The following is a 17,944-nucleotide window of genomic DNA, read 5'->3' on the forward strand; positions in this document are numbered from 1 at the left end:
TGTACCTGTGATGGCGTGTTATGTCAGTTCAAACACTTTAACAGAACGTGCACGACCAAGTGGCTGTTCAGGATTTCATTTGTTTGGTGTCATTTACAGTTACATATCTATGGCTGTACAATGACCTCCTATGTCATTTGGCTGGATTAGTAACAGAGAGTTTATCAGTTGTACGTAAATATGTATTGAGTGGTATCTTTGTTTTGTTGTAAAGCATTTTGTTGTAAATAAGCTATTTTATGAATAAAACAAATAAGTGCTTAATATTTATTGTAATATTTGTAAACCAAACATACACAAAAATACCCACTGTTTATATTTGGTATAACTTCAATACTGTAAAGGGTCTGTACCTTTTATTGTACATTTTGTCTGTACATTTTTATGCAGTAATTAGAAGTTAGGTTCACCTTTGATCATTACCAGATGCTGGATCAGGGGGTGTGTGAGCAGAGGTCAAACTGCTGTGGCAGTGAGAGTTAAACCTGCAACAAAACACGTCCTTATTTCCAGGGTGTCAATATTTGACGCCCCAAGAATGAAGTACTGAAGCTAAAGGGTGTCTTTGGCCTCCATATAGGACACTCTGGGTTTTGACTACATAACTGTGAGTGAACACTGTATTGAAAACCAAAAAGGTACTTCATACATCGTCAGAATTTGACGCCCTGGAACGAGGACAGGCTCGTGTATCTACTGTAATCTACTACACATCAATTTATGCAGACTGGACAGTTCTAAATGTTATACTCAGATTTTTTGATGAGGAAAAACTCCATGCAAATTCTTATGCTGATCAATTGTGGCCCTTTTATCTGTATTTATTTATCAAAATAAACAATTCAAAATCATTCTAAATGTGCTGTATTAGTATGCTCCGGTACATTTCACTGCCAAACTAATCTCCAGCATTATACTAACATTTCATTTCATTAGAACTGATTCGTTTCAGCAATTTTTATGCTTTTTTTGTCCAAATAGCCTGTATTTATGAAATTAAGGATTATTCGTTTCAGCAATTTGTATGCTTTTTTTCAAATAGCCTGTATTTATGAAATTAAGGTACAGTATCAGTCCCTTCGTGTCAGCCTATAGGGCCAAAAGGAATTTACAGTAAATAAGACAGATACTGCATGACTGAGCTGTGTGTACACAAGTTTAACCCCATTCAGATCAAGAACGTTTGAGCGCTGTGAAGGCGACAAAAACACCAATATGGAAGCCACTTCTACACTTTTGTTATCTGATAAGAAGTAGAAACCCATCTAGATCTGACAGTGAGAGATTTGGTTTGTGCGCCTTCAGCCTGATCATTGTTAATCCACCACTTTAATGTTTTTGACAGTTTGGAGACTTATGAAATTGGACGGTGTTTCCACACGCTGTTTTAGTGAAATACTCCAAAAGATCGATTGGCATTTGTTGCGGAAACAAGACAAGTTAAAAGATAATAAATTCAAACGTACCAGCAGAAGTTGGAGGATGTCTGTCGCCGTGATTCCCAGTGTCTTTAATTTGCAGCCGTAATGGATTGCACCTGCTGCAAGTGGATTCACCTGGTCTCAGGAAACTGGCAGCAACTGCATAAATACGGAAGCGCTGGTTGTGGCATATTGCTTTTTAAACTTAACATAACCTGGGACTTTTTTTGTATTTTGTTCTTTTTAATAATGCCTCCTAAAAAGCCAGCAGCAACGGACACTGCTGATCCGCCTGTGCCATCCTCCAGCGATGCTCCGGTGAATGAGAAGGCTGAGAAGCCAACAGGTCTGTACGCAAATGATAGTGAGTCAGGGACATGTGGCCATTTAAGACCATTACTGATTATTAAAGCTGTGTAGCCGACATTAAATCCATCTTTCTCCACAAATGTATAAATGCACCGTTTTATCCCTAGATGCTGCGACTCTGCGCAAACTGGCAGCTCATCCGTCCACAGCCGTAATGGTGAGAGAGGCACTTAAAGAGTTGGACACGCGCAAAGGGCTTTCTTCTCAAGCAATACAAAACTATATTAAACACAAATACCCTTCAGTGGATTTAGTGAGGTTGAAGCACTTGGTGCGTAGAACCCTGAAAAAAGGAATCGAGGACGGCACGTTGACGCGGCCTGCCAACTCAACTAGCACTACAGGCGCAATGGGAAAATTTAGGGTAAGATGCCTAGTTTACAGCATCATGAAAGGTCAAGTAGGATAGTTTATTAATCAGACTTTTGCCTTCTGGTTTAAGCTGGCACCAAAAGCAAAGGAACCAAAGACAAAAACCGAGAACGTTGATCCAAATGTGCAGAACCCTCCAAAACCAGCCAAAGACGGAGCCAAGAAGCCCAAGAAAGCAGGTATAACAAATGGTGAATCTGTGCAACCAATAATCCAAGGTTTGCCTTGTTCTTTATCCCTTTATTTACACCTTTTTTTTTAATAAAGGTGCGCTGAAGAAAGAGCCTACCAGCGACCAAACGAAATCCAAGGTGACAGACACTGTCTACTGTCCTCTGAATGCTCACCAGGGTATATTTTTGTGGGGAAATGCACAATTAACTTGATTCCTGGAAGAATGGCTTTTTACTAGTTCTAAAATTCTAGGGCACAAAACATGCTTACAGTGGCCGGGCATGGCCTACTTGCTCTTATGGCATGTCCTGTGTTTGTAGAACATGATGGCTAATCATATGCATTTGTTTGGAATTGATCTTTTAAGATTCTGGCTACAGCCTTGTCTCTTACTCTTTCCTTTTGTGAAGGACTCAAACCCTTCAGAGAAGTCAATGACCGACGAAGATGCTGCCGCTGCCCCAAAAATTCCCCCAGCAAAGAAGCCAAAAGCTAAAGTTGCTGCAGCACAAAAGGATGGTGAGGGCAGCTCCAAAACCAAGGCTGCAAAGACTACCAAGGGGCCAAAGGCATCACGGAGCAAGGCTGCTAAAGCAGATGGTGATGCGCCTGCATCTAAAGCAACTGGAAAAAGAGGGAAGAAGACCACAGAGTAAATTGTTTTTATATCTGGAAGGGGTTTATACTGTCTTGAAATAAAATCTTAACTTTTGGGTGCATGTGTAAGTCTTAGCATTTGTAATATCATTCTGCTTATGTCAGGACAATATTTGAGCTTCAACATGGCTAGCTGTAGTGGCTGTACAAAGCAGCCTGCTGTACATCATAAGAGTAATTTCATGCAGACTTCGCAGCATTCAAACAAGGTCTGAGATTCAGCACTATCCCCTAGATTTAACTAATGCAGTTAACACAATATCATCTTTCAGGAATGGTCAGTTTTTAACCACCTTGAGCTGTTCACCTGTACAGCCACTTTGAATGTCTCTGCTGTTGAAGTGTATGTAATATACAAGAGTATAGTCTAGTGATGGGCAGATGAAGCCTTTCATCCAATTGGTTCACTCCAGCGCGAAGCTTCATTTGCTCTAGTAGGACATCTACTGGATGCAACCATATCAGTTGGCATGAATTTGAAGTGTGTGGCATTTTGCAGAAAGCCTGTGACAAACTGTCAGCACAATAAAGTACGCAAAACATGTATATTGTAGTGATGACAGTATTGTGTGTGTGTATATACTGGCAGTATGGAAAATGATTATTTGGAAATGATTACGGTGAGGGTGGTTGGGGTATGGACAATGATTGTGCTTTTGTCATTTTGCAGAAAGCCTGTGACAAACTCTCAGCACAATAAAGTACGCAAAACATGTATATTGTAGTGATGACATAGTGTGTATATACTGGCAGTATGGAAAATGATTATTTGGAAATGATTACGGTGAGGGTGGTTGGGGTATGGACAATGATTGTGCTTTTGTAACTTTGAGGTATGGCCAGTGATTATGGTTTAGGGGACACATCATTGGTTTTTATTTAAAACCAGTTTCTGTGGCAGGTCTTAGGCGATTTCTTTTTTTTGACTATTTCTCCTGCTTTGGAAAACACCCGCTCACAGAGCACAGATGAGGCAGGCGTACACAAGAATGCCACTGCTAACTTATATAAATGGGGATAGACATATTTCTGTCTCCCAGTATTGAAGGGGGTCCTCCAGCCTTCCAATATTTGGCTCCATCATGTAGCGTTGGACCTCAATATTTGTGTCTGCTATCACGTTTTGTGTTTGTGTCTGCCTGATGCTGTCATCCAGGCGACGCCACAGGTTGTTACCTAAGAAATAAGAGTTTTGTGAGTTTAACAGTTCATATAAATGCAACTCAAATGGAATAACAATAGTACCTTGTTGGGAGGAATGAGATCAAAATGTTCCCACACAGGGGACATCTTCCTCTTCTTAGCTGGCTCCATTCTCTCCTCACTCTCCTAAATCTCCAAACTCTTTCCAAATTATCTCTACCTCTCTCCAAACTGTCTCTACCTCTATCCAAACTGTCACTGACCGCAACTCTCCATCAAACACCCACATTTTGAATGGAGCCTAAGGGGTTTATATCGCTGTCAAAACTCGCGGCAAAATCCGAACCACTTCCTGAATCAGTCACGTGGTACAGCCCGGCAGCGAGGCTTCGGACGTCATCATTTTCAGCTCCTCCCCTAAATGACGCAAGCCTCGATACGCGCATCGCGGAAACGCCCCCTCCCGTACTCGGCACACGCTTCAAAGCCTCGATACGGAACGTCACATCACTCGTATAGTCCGACTGGCCTCACATATACTGTAAATGGGGCAACACCAGTAATACAGTACATCTGGTTGGCATTGCACCCTCATGCCAACACAGTTGACTCACTACTTTCAAAAACAAAACTATCACTTCAATGAAAGTAAGGTGCTAATCATGGTGCTTGGTGTACCAATTAACCAAGTGTGTATATGATGTGGAACGTTTTGTGTCCTGAATATATTTTATAACTTTACATTTGAGTTTTTTCTTACATGTTTTACAGGGTGACTGCTTAATACTTTTCCTCAAGATGCCAAAATCAGGCCTTGGCCTATTTTGAGTCTCCCTTTTCAGGCTGAGTATACAAAGTGGTGATTCTCTAGATGCAACAGGCTGCCATTTCAGAGTAATTCTGAAAATAAGCGATGTTTAACCCTAAACTAATCTACTTTAGGTTTTGTGTTTAACATGGAAATCCTAGGACAGGAACTACTGGGACTAAAGTGTCAATTTCAGGGATCTATCCACATCACTACCAACAACTCCCCTGTTGGCTTTGTTGTTGGCAAATGGTTCCTTATTGTCACTTGCAATAAATTTAGCCATGCACAGAGGCAGTTAAATGTTTTCTCTTACAAGTTAAAGCTTCACACTTACAACTATTCATGAAACCTGTGACGTACACTACTCCCTTAACAGTATATTTGACATGACCAGCAACTGTACCAAGTGACCCTGACAAAAGGCTTTTCATGTGTATAATGAATATTTTGTGCTTTTGACACTAGAGACAAATGCATTACTTTAAATTTCACCTTTTAAAACAGCAAGTTTATTTGTCTTTAAAAACTAAAAAAACTAAAAAGTATTACCATTTCATTGTCACTAATAGAAACAGTACGGAAGCACTGAGTCTTTGAGCACTTAGCCGCTCTTCAAGTATGTAGCTCAGTTCATAGATTATTCTTCTGCAGTGGGGAAAAACCACCAGGATAGTAGAATCCAGTTGGTGCAGAGGGCAAAGCTGCAATTCTAACCTCAAAGTTCCCTATAATAGCCTGGTTGTGGCAAAACCAGTGTTACTGACTTCACATATCGAAAAGGAACAGGTCAATAACCCATTAAAATTTGATCCAGTGACAAGTCTGGTTCCAGAGCAATGTAGCTGATGTGCAAGCACCCCGTTCTTCGTCGTAGTGAGCGGAAAGAGGTGGTGTTAGTCTCAAGCTGAAATGTGAGGAGGCAAGGAAGGACAAACTGAAAAAAACAGAATGGTAACAACAAAGAATGGACAACCAAATAAGTAAAGCACAGCTCATTACAGTTAAAATAAACAGCCACCAATCAGTTGTCTTAAAAATAACAGTGACTTCAAAACAATACTACTTGAATCAGCTCTAAGGTAATAAAACTTTAAATTACAATTTCTTCTGTGGAGAAACAATGCAGTTTCCACATGTAAACAAATTCAATAAGAGACAAAGTGTGCAGTTTCTCAGGCCCTCCTTCACCTAAGCCCCTTTCACCCTTAGTGTATGTGCTTGTGCCAGAATTGCACCAATAATATTTTGTCAATGCCAAACATCCAACTCTTTCTCCCCTTAATTTGTTTTGTTCTTCTCAAAACACATTTCAGAAAGTGAAAGTGACAAACCTCTGATGGAATCCATTTGAGCGTTTTGAGAAGCTGCTGAAGAAGAAAAAAAAAGGTCAGACTATTGAGATTCAACTCCCTGTATAGGCCAACGTCCCTCATTTAGAGATCAGACCTAAACCCTCTGTCCTTTCATCATTTAAATGAGCTTCTCAAAGCCGGTCATCTGGGGTGCAGAAGAAAGCGATGCAGATACTCTGAAATAGCATCCCAGTGCCTCCAGAGGAAGGCGAGGAGAATTACAAGGAGCAGCGTAGAAAGTGTGCGGCTGCGTGTTTTCATTAAGGGAACGACACAGTTAGCCACCGTGGACACAAAGACCAAAAGTACTGCCATGACAGCTAACAGTACATTGATTAATTTGCCAAGAAGAGTTCGTGCTGTGGCATTCTCCAGACCCTCCAGCTGTACCACTTGCTGTTGCTGCTGCTGCAGCTCCATTTTGGATATACGTGTCTGACATGCTTCCAGTGCCTCCTACAGGTCAGAGATAAAACTGTCAGTGAAATACCTACTGACAAAGCAGAAACATGACATGTATTCTGGTGATATTTACCTGAGTGTCCCTTGCTCTTTCATAAGACTGGTAAGCAATCTTCTCCTCCATACTGGCTAGTTCCTGTTTCAAGTTCAGAATTTCATTCTGGTGCAGCTCCGTCAAGTCATTGAGTTGTTCTTCTAAACGTTCACACCTGTCAAATAGTGACAACAACAGAACACTTCAAATGATGTTTCCTTTCTAACCGCACCAAATTACTCTACTGTACTCTATAGGATATGATATACTACCTGTATCGTTCCTCTTGCAGTGCCTCCATGATCACTGTGTAGTCCCGTTGATAGTGGGCTTTTAAGCTTTCAAAGGACTCCTCAAGTCGACCTTGATTTTCCCGGAGCTCTTGGATTTCACTGAGTATAGCATCAAAGCCTGAGGCCTGGGCATGATCAAGAGTATTGCCCTTGGAGCTAGGAGGGCCTCCAGGGCCCCCAGTAGTACTATTGGCTCCTGCAGAGCCCGATGTAGCACTAGAACAGTCATCATCACTGCCATACTTCGGGCTGGACTGCAGGTGCCCTGTCCCCAGGGCCCGTGTACCCCCAGGGCCGACACCCTCATCTCCTTGGGTTTCATCCAGAGAATCTTTCAGGGATGCTATGTTATCAGCGCTACCAAACCTGTTGCGGATGAGGGAAGCGATTTCTCTTGGCTTGGACACAACAGCTCCAGCTGCAGAGTGAGTGGCTTGAGAGAAGCTGGAGAGACCACCTGTCACCTGTAATGAACAAGATCCGGTCAATACTCATTCTGTAATGTCAAAATGCCACCAACTATGACATCTGGATTAATAAAGGGAATGGATGGTGCTGGGTAGTGTTTACAGTGGGAATGTCCAGTAGGCATTGTGCTTTGCCATTCGGTGTGGCTATCCTAATATCAATGTGCCACCAATGCAGTATTCAGCTTCCAGTATTCAGGGTTGAAAATGCATCCCTATTTCTGACAACTGGCAAACAAACTGCTGTCTCTTCATTTGGAAAACTTTTGAACAAAATGCACAGGCTACATTAAAAGATGCCAGAAAGTTACAGTACTAGACAAATTAACCTGCCATGTGAGCTATTTGTTATCCAAGTCTAAGCATTTCTACCTCCAGTTGAACTGGCACTACTCTGCTATGCGGCCATTAATAATGTTATTGGTTACACCTGTGTTAAGCAAGTCAAATGTCTGTTGTATGACATGAAACAGTAAAAGAACACACCTTAGCGCCAACATCTTTCAGGCCCTGGTGCATGTCTCGGAAAACATCTTTGGGCTGGCGAGGGATGCCGTTGTGCTCCACGTCACGAAGCTTCCGGTGGTAGTGCTCCAACTTCCTCTGCAATTGCTGGATAGTCTGAGCTGACTTTTGGTTCTTCTTCTCAAACACTTGTTTGATCCGTGCACTCTGCTGTTTGTCTGCATTATTAGCAAGTTTCAGGTATTCAGCCACGTTGTCGTCACGAGCAGTTTGTTCAATCTTGATTTGCTCTGTGAGCTTGAGGATTTTCTGTTGTAGCTGGGCAATGGCCTGCTTAGTTCGATGGGGGTCAGGGGTACTGTCAACTACATCATAACCGTCTGCACCGTAAGGTAGGGCATTGGGTGATATAGCAGGGCCTGAGCTGTCATAATGATCCAGCTGCTGAAAGAAATAAACAGAATATCTTAAATGTCTCTGAGATCACAGTTTAGTCAATTTAAATGTTGTGCTGCCGGAGCGTGAATACAAGAACGTTTTCTCTTTTCATTTATAATTTTAATTGAAGAAGTGAGGGTCACTATATCTACTGTACATTTCACTTGTACACTACTGGTCTAAAGATTGTTTCCTGATTCCTGTGAACATTGAGGAGGACAACCCCCCCCCCCAAAAAAAACATCACACGTTTGAGCTTGTTAAGTCCATCAAGCCTTCTCAGACTGTAAGTACAGAGAGAGCTAAATATAGAAAGGCAGAAAGGCTTGAAGCACATGGTGACCTTACACCACTGACAGCTCATCTCCCCATTCACTGGTTCATCCAGGAGCATGTAACCCATTAACAACCTTTTAAGATGTTTCTTCAATATATACAACCCAGACATTAGCGCTGAGTCTGTTTTGTCTTTTATTTTTACAGATACAAAGCCACTGGGTTGTAAACAAATATAATGCATTTGTTTTCTCACGAGTGCACATCTTCTTGTTTTATGATTTGAATCTCAATGTTTTATGCCTGATGGCTAAACAAATAGCAAATAAAGAAATACATAAAATTAAAAACTTTCAGGAATGTATTTTTTTTAAAAGACCATATTTTGTTATAGAGTGTTTTGCTAAGAATTTTTAAATTATTTGCCTGTATCAACTAGTTTTCTTAAATAGAGGAGTTTCACTGAATGTTGGTGGTCATTCTAAAACAAAGTTTCATGATGATTACTGTCTCTGTATTCATTTGAATAAAACAAAACATTTGAGGATTTGGGTTTGGATAACACTGCAGTGTAAAGAATGTGCTGTTTCATGACCATGGTTTATGTCTCACCGTGGACCATCTGACAGGATGGAGCCACTCACCTTGTCAGGCTCCTCAGTGGAATGGTAACCAGAGGTCAGCAGCATGTCAGCTAGGGCTGGACTGCTTGGTGTATCTGTGGTTGAGGAGGAGCGAGGGCGTCCAGCCTGCAGCAGGGCCTCATGGGTGCTGCGCCTGTGGATCTGTGGGCTACCTTTCTGGGGAGGATCCCCAACGGCCCCTGTCTTGCTGCGGCGGCTCTGCAGGCTGGTGCCTCGCTTCATTATTGGCGGAGCACCTCGGATCTGCTGCAGAACACGACTCAGAGCTGCGGGAGGGGCGGAAGCAGCAGGGTTGTCAGAATCCAAAGGGACAGCAAAGGAGGCAGGAGCATCCCCTACGTCTGACCCTACATCAGTGGGTTCGGAGGGAGGGGCACCCGTGCAGGACGTGGCGGAGTCATGTGGGGAAACGGAGGAGCGTCGGCGCTGTGGCTGGAAGAACTGCTTCAGGCCATGGCCCAACGCTCCCATGTTCTCTAGGGCATTGTGGGTGATTTTGGACAAGCCGTGCTCTGACTCTGACGCCCTCCTGCCGACCTCCGTCTCTGCTCGGCCTGTGTCCGGCTCCTCTGGACTTTGCTCACTACTACCCTGATCCATCAGAGACCTCCAGTTTCACAGTGAGGTTCTACTTGGGGGTGCAGGGGACTAGCTACGCCCCGTCGACACCCCCCCTCTGAGAGGCTGGTTGAAAGCCGGGAAGCAGAGGGGATGCCGCTCAGTTGGGCCTTTTGAGTGGGCATGCATCAGTGGCTTGGCTCACTATCATGCTTGTCTACCACAAAAGGAAAATAAAACGTATTACGACATGCAGCAGTGAGCGATGAACATAACAGACAGCAGCAGAATATAAACAAACACTAAGCAACATAATAAGGGTTGGCACACACATGACCACTTTTTTTAGCACAATATATGAAGGTTTCCTCTTAGTTCTATCCAAACAGAAATTTCTGCAAACAATTCATGATTGTTTTACTCTACTAAATAACAACAGCTTGTGGCATGTCTGACGGTGCCAACCCGGTAATGCAAAAAACACAAGGTCTAGAAAATAAACAAGAACTTGAGAACAGTTTCTGAAATGTCAAAGTTTGTTATATAAAAACACGATGAAGGTTGAGGCTGTTTGTGAACTTTCCATTGTTTAGTTCTGAGTATTCAAGGCCAACAGTACAAAAGCAGGATTAATGAATAATTACATTTCAGAAAGCATTCATTGTAGAACTTATTAATCGAGTGTTAAAATAATGCTAACAAACATTCCACAGTGTGAAACATGTAAATAAAATTCTAAATGGACAGTGACTGTTTTCTAAATCTCCTCTGATTAAGATGTTCAGCGATCCACAGCAGACTCCTCTCTTATTACAATCCTATAATGTGAAGGACCTCTCAAAATGTTTGGATCTCAGATAACAGCTTAGATGAAAACCCTTTTGGTTTACCAACACACAATGGGACAGTGAGAAAGAAAGCAAGAGAGGGGGTAAAATAGAGTGTGACGGAACTTACCATCAGCTCAGCCTCTCTGCTTCTGACTCACAAATCAGGACTGGCTAAATGAAGCAGAGATACAAACAAAACCTAAATAATATGCCCCATTCAACATAAAAGAATTAAATAAAAAATCTATGACTGCATTACATTCCACAAAAAATAGACTTGAAGAAAAACCTTTAACTCAGTAATTACTGGCGATAATGGATATGTAATGGAAAACTACAACAGACGAGACGTAAAAGCTTGAACATGCTGATCGTGAGAAATTGTCAATGGCCTAATGGACTTCTGTTTACAACTGTAAGAACCAGCAGAAGGTTGATGCATAAAGAGCCATGGAAACTATTATATTACAGCATGCATGGCATTAACATGATAGTTGTAATAATGCACCCATAGAAACAAATGTGGTACTGTATGAACACAGCTCAGCTGCTCTAAGGAGCTGTCACTACAACTCAATCATAGCACACAGGGGGATGTGGGAGAAATATGCTCCTGTCCTGCTTTTCTTCTAGACCCACTGATCCAACAAATATGCATGCTATCTTTGAATAGACTTTTTATAGTGCTTATGATTGTGATACTACTTGTTTAAAAACATTTTAATTATCTCAAATCCTAAGGACAGACAGATGTTATTATTATAAATTCTCCTGTTCACATACAAAGATATGTAACGTAACATAAAAATCACTCATTTTGTCAAAATCAGTATTTTAGCTTCAATAAGCAAAGCTATTCTCATGCTAGTATCATGCACAGCCCCACCGGTCCTGCAATGCCTCTGCATGTTTCAATCACATGGAATCAAAACCAAAACATTGGCTGTCTTGGGCTTCAGCAGCAAAACCTAAACTGGAAGGTTTTATTGGCACAACATGCATTTTAATCACAGATTCATATTGTTAAATAGAACCTTAATGGTTATGTAATTTGCGGTACATCATTAAAGCCCTTGTTGCTTTTCAAAAAGACATGAATACTGTTTATTTAGGTGCAAGTTTGTAATTATCCCCTCAACCCTTTAGTATTCAAGCACCCAAACAGGCTGTTTTACAAAGTATAGTGTGGTCTGTGTTTCACTGAGCTTTAGAGAAAATAATCAAAGCTGAAAGTGATGGGTCTGACCACATAGTACATGCATTACTTTGAGGACAAACAAAAAAAAATGATTTCATGACTCAGCAGAAATACTAAGTATCACTTAAAAAGCCAGAACTACAATCTAGTGCCAAAGTCACTATGAAATGCTCCATTAGTGTTACAGTGACTCAGTGTCGGTCCTGCTGTTAGACCTGCAGTGTTGGATAAGAAAGCACTTTGTTTAAAAGTAGGTGATATGGAATAATTCAATAATGAAAAGAACATCCTTAACTGCACTCTTGCTGATCAACGTACTTTGCAAAATTGCATTACTGTTCACTTACTGTAATTATTTATACAGTCTTTGTTGCCAGTGTTGGCTACACACCTGAGAGTACTATGCAGGATTTCATGGCCACTGCTTTAAAACTCACTGGTGCACATTCAAAGTACTGACCCTCTGATTTTCATTCCATATCACTAAGCCTCATCTATAACTCTCATCTTATATGAAACAGGAACTCTGCAATCACATCTCCTGAACCTGAACCAACTGATCGTAGAGGTATGGCCACTCAGTCATTCATTGTAATGCTTTGTAAGCTCAAAACACAAGATAAAACACAGAGACAAATGCTCCACATAAACATGGAATATTATCCTTCATCGACAATGATAACTACAATAGCATCCAAGGGCAAAGTCTCCTCTTTAAAGTGGGTCAGCCAACATTTGCCTATCACTCCCCGTGCGTGCAGTGCTCCAAGGTCACACCATCTACAGAGGGCTGTGCACGTCTACAACATTTCAGAGTTTACTTGTGTTAAAGACACGCTGCTACGGCATAGACCTAGATGCATTATTCTAGTAACTCTACATGTTCCCACCTAAATCACTCATGATTATGTTTTGATGATTTGTTTGTAGTTTTATCTATGAAAACAATACTGTATAGGACAATGCGAGTGAAAATGAAATTAATTTAATAAATTCTATACTATATATAGTAGGAAACAGTAATAGCACTGTTCAGCATAAATACATAAAAGTCAAATGATGGTGAGCTTTCTTTAAGATAGAGGGAGACTCAACACAGCAAGAGTCTGACTTCAGATAAATATACCTTAAGATGTGGTCATCAGCTGATGATTTGTGCATCTATTAACACAAGAGAAGGTTTAATAATCCAAGTGAATTTCCAGCGCTACTCTCTGGGTTATTCTTCCACATGAAATCTAGTCGAATAGCTGTCAAACTTTAGTCAGCTGTTTCCAAGGGCGTTTAGAAAAATAACATGCTGCAAATAAAAACAACAAACAGGAGACAGCATTAGAAACTTATAAAGGGAATATAAACATGTTCAAAGACACATAGATTTATCTTTCCCAAAAAGCTTGATATTTGTATGGCTGGGATTTTTTTAAAGAATAAAAATGTGGTTCTGCGTTAGTTCAACATTAATCTATACAGTATTAACAGTCCCAAATGTTAAAGCTATTCTGTGGGGGTTTTATCCGCCAGTGGTGCTGTAGAGCAGTGTTTGTGGAGCCCAGTCACAATATCTGTTTCACTCCTGGCAAATAGTGGGAACCCAAATAAATCAAGAAACAAAAACATGTTTTGATGACACATTTTACAAGAGCTTGCAAATTCCAGGCTCATCGACCCTGTTTCCAGCTTCAGGATGCAGCTGGTTTCAGCAGCCAAACATAAAAACAAAGTTAGCCCAAATATCAGAAGACGTTAGCACAGGTGAAAACAGAGCAAAAAGAGAAGTGAATATTGGACATATAAACATCAACCGCACAGAAATACTTATCGAAAGAAGTGCTTATGTATGTCTGCTAAATGTGTATTCAGGCAGCTGTTCACAAATTAACCTTAATAAGTGTATAAAGCAATAATATATTAGATGTATTTTGTTTATCTGGTATTTAAAGAGTTTGTGCAATGTGACCCAATGTAAAAACTGACATTTAAGGCTAATATTTGAACTGATTATTCCTCAAAAACAAACCAATACAGCCATTTTTAAAAGGTCATACAAGTCTACGAGTTAATAACTGAAATAGCAACATGAAAAAAAGTTTTCATTTTGTCCAGCACATGCCCCAAGGCCTTTTAGCTTAATTAATTGCTCAATGTTAATTAACAGTGCTGAATGGCCCCTTAGGAATATCTACAGGACATGAACCATTTGCCTGTCTTAGAGTTTCAGATTAGTTAAATACCGCAGTGTGACAACTGAACACAGAAACGGTAGCTATATAAATACACAATGTTATCTGCTGGAGTACAAACATACAGTCATAATGCATTCCCATGAGGTCATTCCTTCATTAACATATATTGGCCAAACAGTCAAGTTTCATTTTGACTGGTCTATTAGCAAAACAAAAACTTTCGATAGAAGAGGTTTAACATAATGTTACAGCTTAATTTAATTCAATTACTCATAGATTACAGGTGTACTCAGTGTCCTTACATGTAGTGTGGCTGTGGTGCAGCTTAATTTAATTGAATTACTCATAGATTACAGGTATAGTCGGTGTCCTTACATGTAGTGTGGCTGTGGTAATGCATATGTGTCAAGTTAAAAAAGCAGACGCGATAAAGTAAATTATGTACATATATATTTAGCTGTATTTATGAGTAAGGTTATACCCAGAGCCCAATGGTTAAATATTTGCTAGGGATAAGAAAGGGATGAAATTAGCAGTTCGCTAGCCATCGTTTCGTAGACCTGGGCTTTAAAACACACAACAGTAAGATATAGTTGATTAAAACGTCAATGTATGATAGTTTTACTCAAAGGTGGTGCTAACCGTTGTGTTAAGTACAAGTAAAACATCAATGCTCCGTTTTCATGGCTTGTCTGCTCCTAGCTAGCAGTCCAGGCTAACGTGGTGCACCGCGGGGCGTTCATTTCACTTTACGGGGCACACCGGCGTTGTTGTCCGAGGCGAGGTCACAGTGTTATGCTACTGTATGTACAGGCAATTAATGATCTGCCCGCTGCTGGCAATAGACACCAGTCAGACGTTACTATGTCAGCTGCATTTATCACCACAGACTCCAACATTAAAGTGCAGATTGAGTACACGGCTATCCAAGTGGAGCTCAAAACACACTGGGTGAGTTTAGATTGGAGGTATTGGGTGGCCATCTGTCACATACTCCCACTAGGCTTTCTTAATCACACCTTAGCGTCTTGAATTTCATGATGGCGTAACGTTAGTGCTCTAGTTCCTCCAATGTCGCTTTATATTAGCTAGAAGTTTCCTCTTGGCTTGGTAATGTTAACCAGTGCTTAGCTCAGGACAATAAGAACAAAGCATAGACTGTATTTAAAGAAGTCAACATTGTTCCGAGGCAGCTACATAATGAAACGCTAGCGCAAATTATTTCACAGATCCTGGTTTGACCGCTGTGAAAACATCACTCAGTCAGGCCTGGGTGTTGTCTCTAAAGTTAAACCCTTAACTTACAAATGCGTATAAGCACTAACTCGCCATTCGCAATTACACATATGTAAGTGTACTTAACATCGCCCATCCCGAGTATCATGGTTGACAAAACGGGCGCTTACTGGACGCCTGGCCACTAACCCTGTCTGTCAGTTAGCAGGCTGGCTAGCCTCTCTAGCTTAAAAAAATCGCTTCAGCCATGGCTAGCCACAAGGCGCACCGCCTGGCGATAGTGACAATAAGATCAACAACTTTAATCAACCGTAACCCTTGTTCCGGTAGGAGAACAGCATATGGAAACACATTTCATTCATAGACCAGTGCACAAAATGAGTATTTTACTGGTTTCAACTTACATGGGCGCTCAGAGGATTGTGTTGATGACCGTTCATTTCTCCCGATGGCGGAACACTCCCACGGTGACGTCAGGTAGCGTGCTCGACGTCAGAACAACTGAGTAGCAGACAGCTCACCCTCCTATCAGATCCATGCTGGTCATCCAATTGCAGATTCATATGCTACACGTTGAATATAGGAAAGTCCTGTGCAAAGACTGTAGCTACACATAAGGACATTGGGGTCATGTCCTTAGTATTTTGTCTGTGAATTAAAGTTTCTGGGGGGGAGTCACAGTGTACTGTATCGTTTCAAATACTAATACATTTGGGGTATTTTTACTGACGCATACATTCAGCCAGCAATTTATTAAGTACATCAAACTAAATACAACAGTCCTGCAATAAACCTTGTTTTCATGAAGGTGATGATAATGTTAAGGTTTTGTTCAAAATGTTTTAGAGATAGATAGATTGAGTACTTTATTAATATCCAAAGAGAAATTCAGCTAGGAAATTCAGTTAAGGTTTAGAGAGCCACTGATTCAACTGTATAGTCCTTCTGGAACTTGTGGTTTGTGGTGCTGTTGAACAGTACTGCATCATCCAGAGACATGTTTGTTAATTTATCTAGTCTTACTGAAAATGTCAGTAAATTACCACAGACTACAAGAGTTTCAAATACGGACCATTTTCACCTTGTCAGACAGCAAAAAAAAAAAAAAAAAAACAAATTCAGGTAGTTGTGTATCTAAACTTGCCCTTTATGTCTCCTCAAAAAATGTACATTTTGAATTTCTCTTGCTAAATGCATGACAACAAAGTCGGTTGCTTGCCCTGTAACATGATTCTTGATTACTATTCCGTAAGGATCCTTTGAGTTTATTACAGCTCTGCTAGCCAAATCTATGAGCAGTGGTGGAAGACAAAACATGAAACACATCCTTTAGATAAAAAGATGAGAAGAACTTCTTATCACTCTGATGAGAAGGGAAGGGTGGAAGCATGGTACGGCTAAAAGGCTGACATTCATGTTGACCAGATGGAGCTGGATTTGGAGAAGGTGTGGCTGGAGAATCAGGAAATTCAGGCATGGTAGCCTGCTCAAGAACATGATATATTTGCATATAAAGGGTGTGGATAATGACACGGAATTTTGAGCAGAAGGCTTTAGAGTGGTGACTGCACTGGTTGTTGAAATGGAGACAGGAGAAGCAGTTTGAGAATATTGTCTTTGAGATGGTTACTTAGGAGGAGGATGCAACACAAGGATTTAGTAGGTCTGAGGATACACAGGTTGTGCTTTCCATTGCTGGATGAGGTTGGGATTATGAACATCTTGAGGATGACCTACTGAAGACAGTGGGCTTTCAGGGAATGGCAGGAAAGGATATTAAGGTGGCGATGAAAACTGTGGCTGCTAGGATTCATGAGGCTTCCTATCATACATAGTTATGGGCGCAAGATGTGGTTGTCAAAACCTCTGTGCTAGTGTCAGGAGGAGGAGGAGGAGGTGGTGTAGGACACAGTGGGACTGAACACCATCACTAAGAGGTGTAGTTGTTTTAACAGTAGTAGTAGTTTTATTGTTCAGTAATGAAGGGCATGTGCATAGAAGAGAGAGTATGTATTTCACATCCTAAAAGGAAATGATAACTCAAAAGCATGTCTGCATTTTAGCTTCAATTTCTAACCACAAGAGGGCCCACCATACCTTGATCTCTATGCATAACACATCTGTTGTAGGCTGCAGTGAGTGTATTCCATCCAGAAAACACTTCAAGTGCAATTTCACAACTGTTTTTGGGCAGTATCCATAAGCACAGTTAGAGTCAGACATGCAGCTTTGCAACTCATTTTAACACATTCATGAAATACTGTAAATACTGACAAGTGAAATGATATTAACTTGCACAATAACATGGTAGCCTTAATAAGGTACAGCAAGATCTCTGCAAGACAAGGTCTCTGCGGGACCGCTTCACAGAGAAGCCACATTTAGAGGCATATGAGACAGAGAAGCAAGAGGTCTCTCACCTGCCTGACACAGAAGTACACAGAATTATTTGGCCAATTTTCCAAAATTGCATGTGTAATGCACCACTATCCAGGAGACAATGAGAAACTCTGACCTGTTTGACCTTTCAGAGTCATGTGATTGCATGCACTTAAGAT

The 17,944-nt window shown here is 41.0% G+C and overlaps 3 protein-coding genes across 12 annotated transcripts in view; 1 reads left to right on the forward strand and 2 right to left on the reverse strand.

Moving 5' to 3' along the window:
* LOC109951928 (uncharacterized) overlaps positions 1 to 420 on the reverse strand; it is a 23,646-nt gene extending 23,226 nt beyond the window's left edge. Inside the window, exon 1 of the mRNA XM_020586696.1 lies at positions 411 to 420. Coding sequence (XP_020442352.1) covers positions 411 to 420 — 10 coding nt within the window. The remainder of the gene's footprint in view (positions 1 to 410) is intronic.
* A 1,182-nt stretch (positions 421 to 1,602) lies between these two features.
* On the forward strand, positions 1,603 to 3,062 carry h1m (linker histone H1M). Its single transcript, XM_020586713.1, has 5 exons — positions 1,603 to 1,767; positions 1,898 to 2,154; positions 2,233 to 2,341; positions 2,430 to 2,473; positions 2,747 to 3,062. The coding sequence occupies exons 1-5, from the start codon at positions 1,671 to 1,673 to the stop codon at positions 2,990 to 2,992; spliced, it is 753 nt and encodes a 250-aa protein (XP_020442369.1). The 5' UTR covers positions 1,603 to 1,670; the 3' UTR covers positions 2,993 to 3,062.
* A 2,371-nt stretch (positions 3,063 to 5,433) lies between these two features.
* On the reverse strand, positions 5,434 to 15,927 carry tmcc1b (transmembrane and coiled-coil domain family 1b). Of its 10 annotated transcripts, none has more exons than XR_002273683.1 (10): positions 15,791 to 15,926; positions 13,091 to 13,264; positions 10,894 to 10,937; positions 9,379 to 10,153; positions 8,042 to 8,464; positions 7,068 to 7,552; positions 6,835 to 6,970; positions 6,394 to 6,755; positions 6,279 to 6,311; positions 5,434 to 5,851 (listed from the first exon to the last, which is right to left on the reverse strand). XR_002273683.1 is itself a non-coding variant. In XM_020586721.1 (9 exons), the coding sequence occupies exons 4-8, from the start codon at positions 9,976 to 9,978 to the stop codon at positions 6,441 to 6,443; spliced, it is 1,959 nt and encodes a 652-aa protein (XP_020442377.1). In that variant the 5' UTR covers positions 9,979 to 10,153; positions 10,894 to 10,937; positions 13,091 to 13,264; positions 15,791 to 15,926; the 3' UTR covers positions 5,434 to 6,311; positions 6,394 to 6,440. The 10 variants fall into 10 exon arrangements, 6 of the variants coding, with proteins under 6 accessions (XP_020442377.1, XP_020442380.1, XP_020442378.1 ...); XR_002273682.1 differs by having other exon boundaries at positions 5,434 to 5,881; XR_002273681.1 differs by having other exon boundaries at positions 6,279 to 6,755.
* Positions 15,928 to 17,944: the final 2,017 nt, after the last annotated feature.

The sequence above is a fragment of the Monopterus albus genome, unplaced genomic scaffold (assembly GCF_001952655.1).
Source record: "Monopterus albus unplaced genomic scaffold, M_albus_1.0 scaffold419.1, whole genome shotgun sequence".
NCBI classification, from domain to species: Eukaryota; Metazoa; Chordata; class Actinopteri; order Synbranchiformes; family Synbranchidae; genus Monopterus; species Monopterus albus.

Excerpts from the sequence above, each read along its gene's own strand:
- h1m (XM_020586713.1), top strand. The coding sequence starts at position 1,671 with ATGCCTCCTAAAAAGCCAGCAGCAACGGACACTGCTGATCCGCCTGTG. Across the intron at positions 2,342-2,429 it reads CAAGAAGCCCAAGAAAGCAG|GTGCGCTGAAGAAAGAGCCT; the intron begins GTATAACAAATG and ends TTTTTAATAAAG. Across the intron at positions 2,474-2,746 it reads GCGACCAAACGAAATCCAAG|GACTCAAACCCTTCAGAGAA; the intron begins GTGACAGACACT and ends CCTTTTGTGAAG.
- tmcc1b (XM_020586723.1), bottom strand. The coding sequence starts at position 9,978 with ATGGATCAGGGTAGTAGTGAGCAAAGTCCAGAGGAGCCGGACACAGGC. Across the intron at positions 8,465-9,378 it reads CCACTGAGGAGCCTGACAAG|CAGCTGGATCATTATGACAG; the intron begins GTGAGTGGCTCC and ends TATTTCTTTCAG. Across the intron at positions 6,756-6,834 it reads AAAGAGCAAGGGACACTCAG|GAGGCACTGGAAGCATGTCA; the intron begins GTAAATATCACC and ends TCTGACCTGTAG.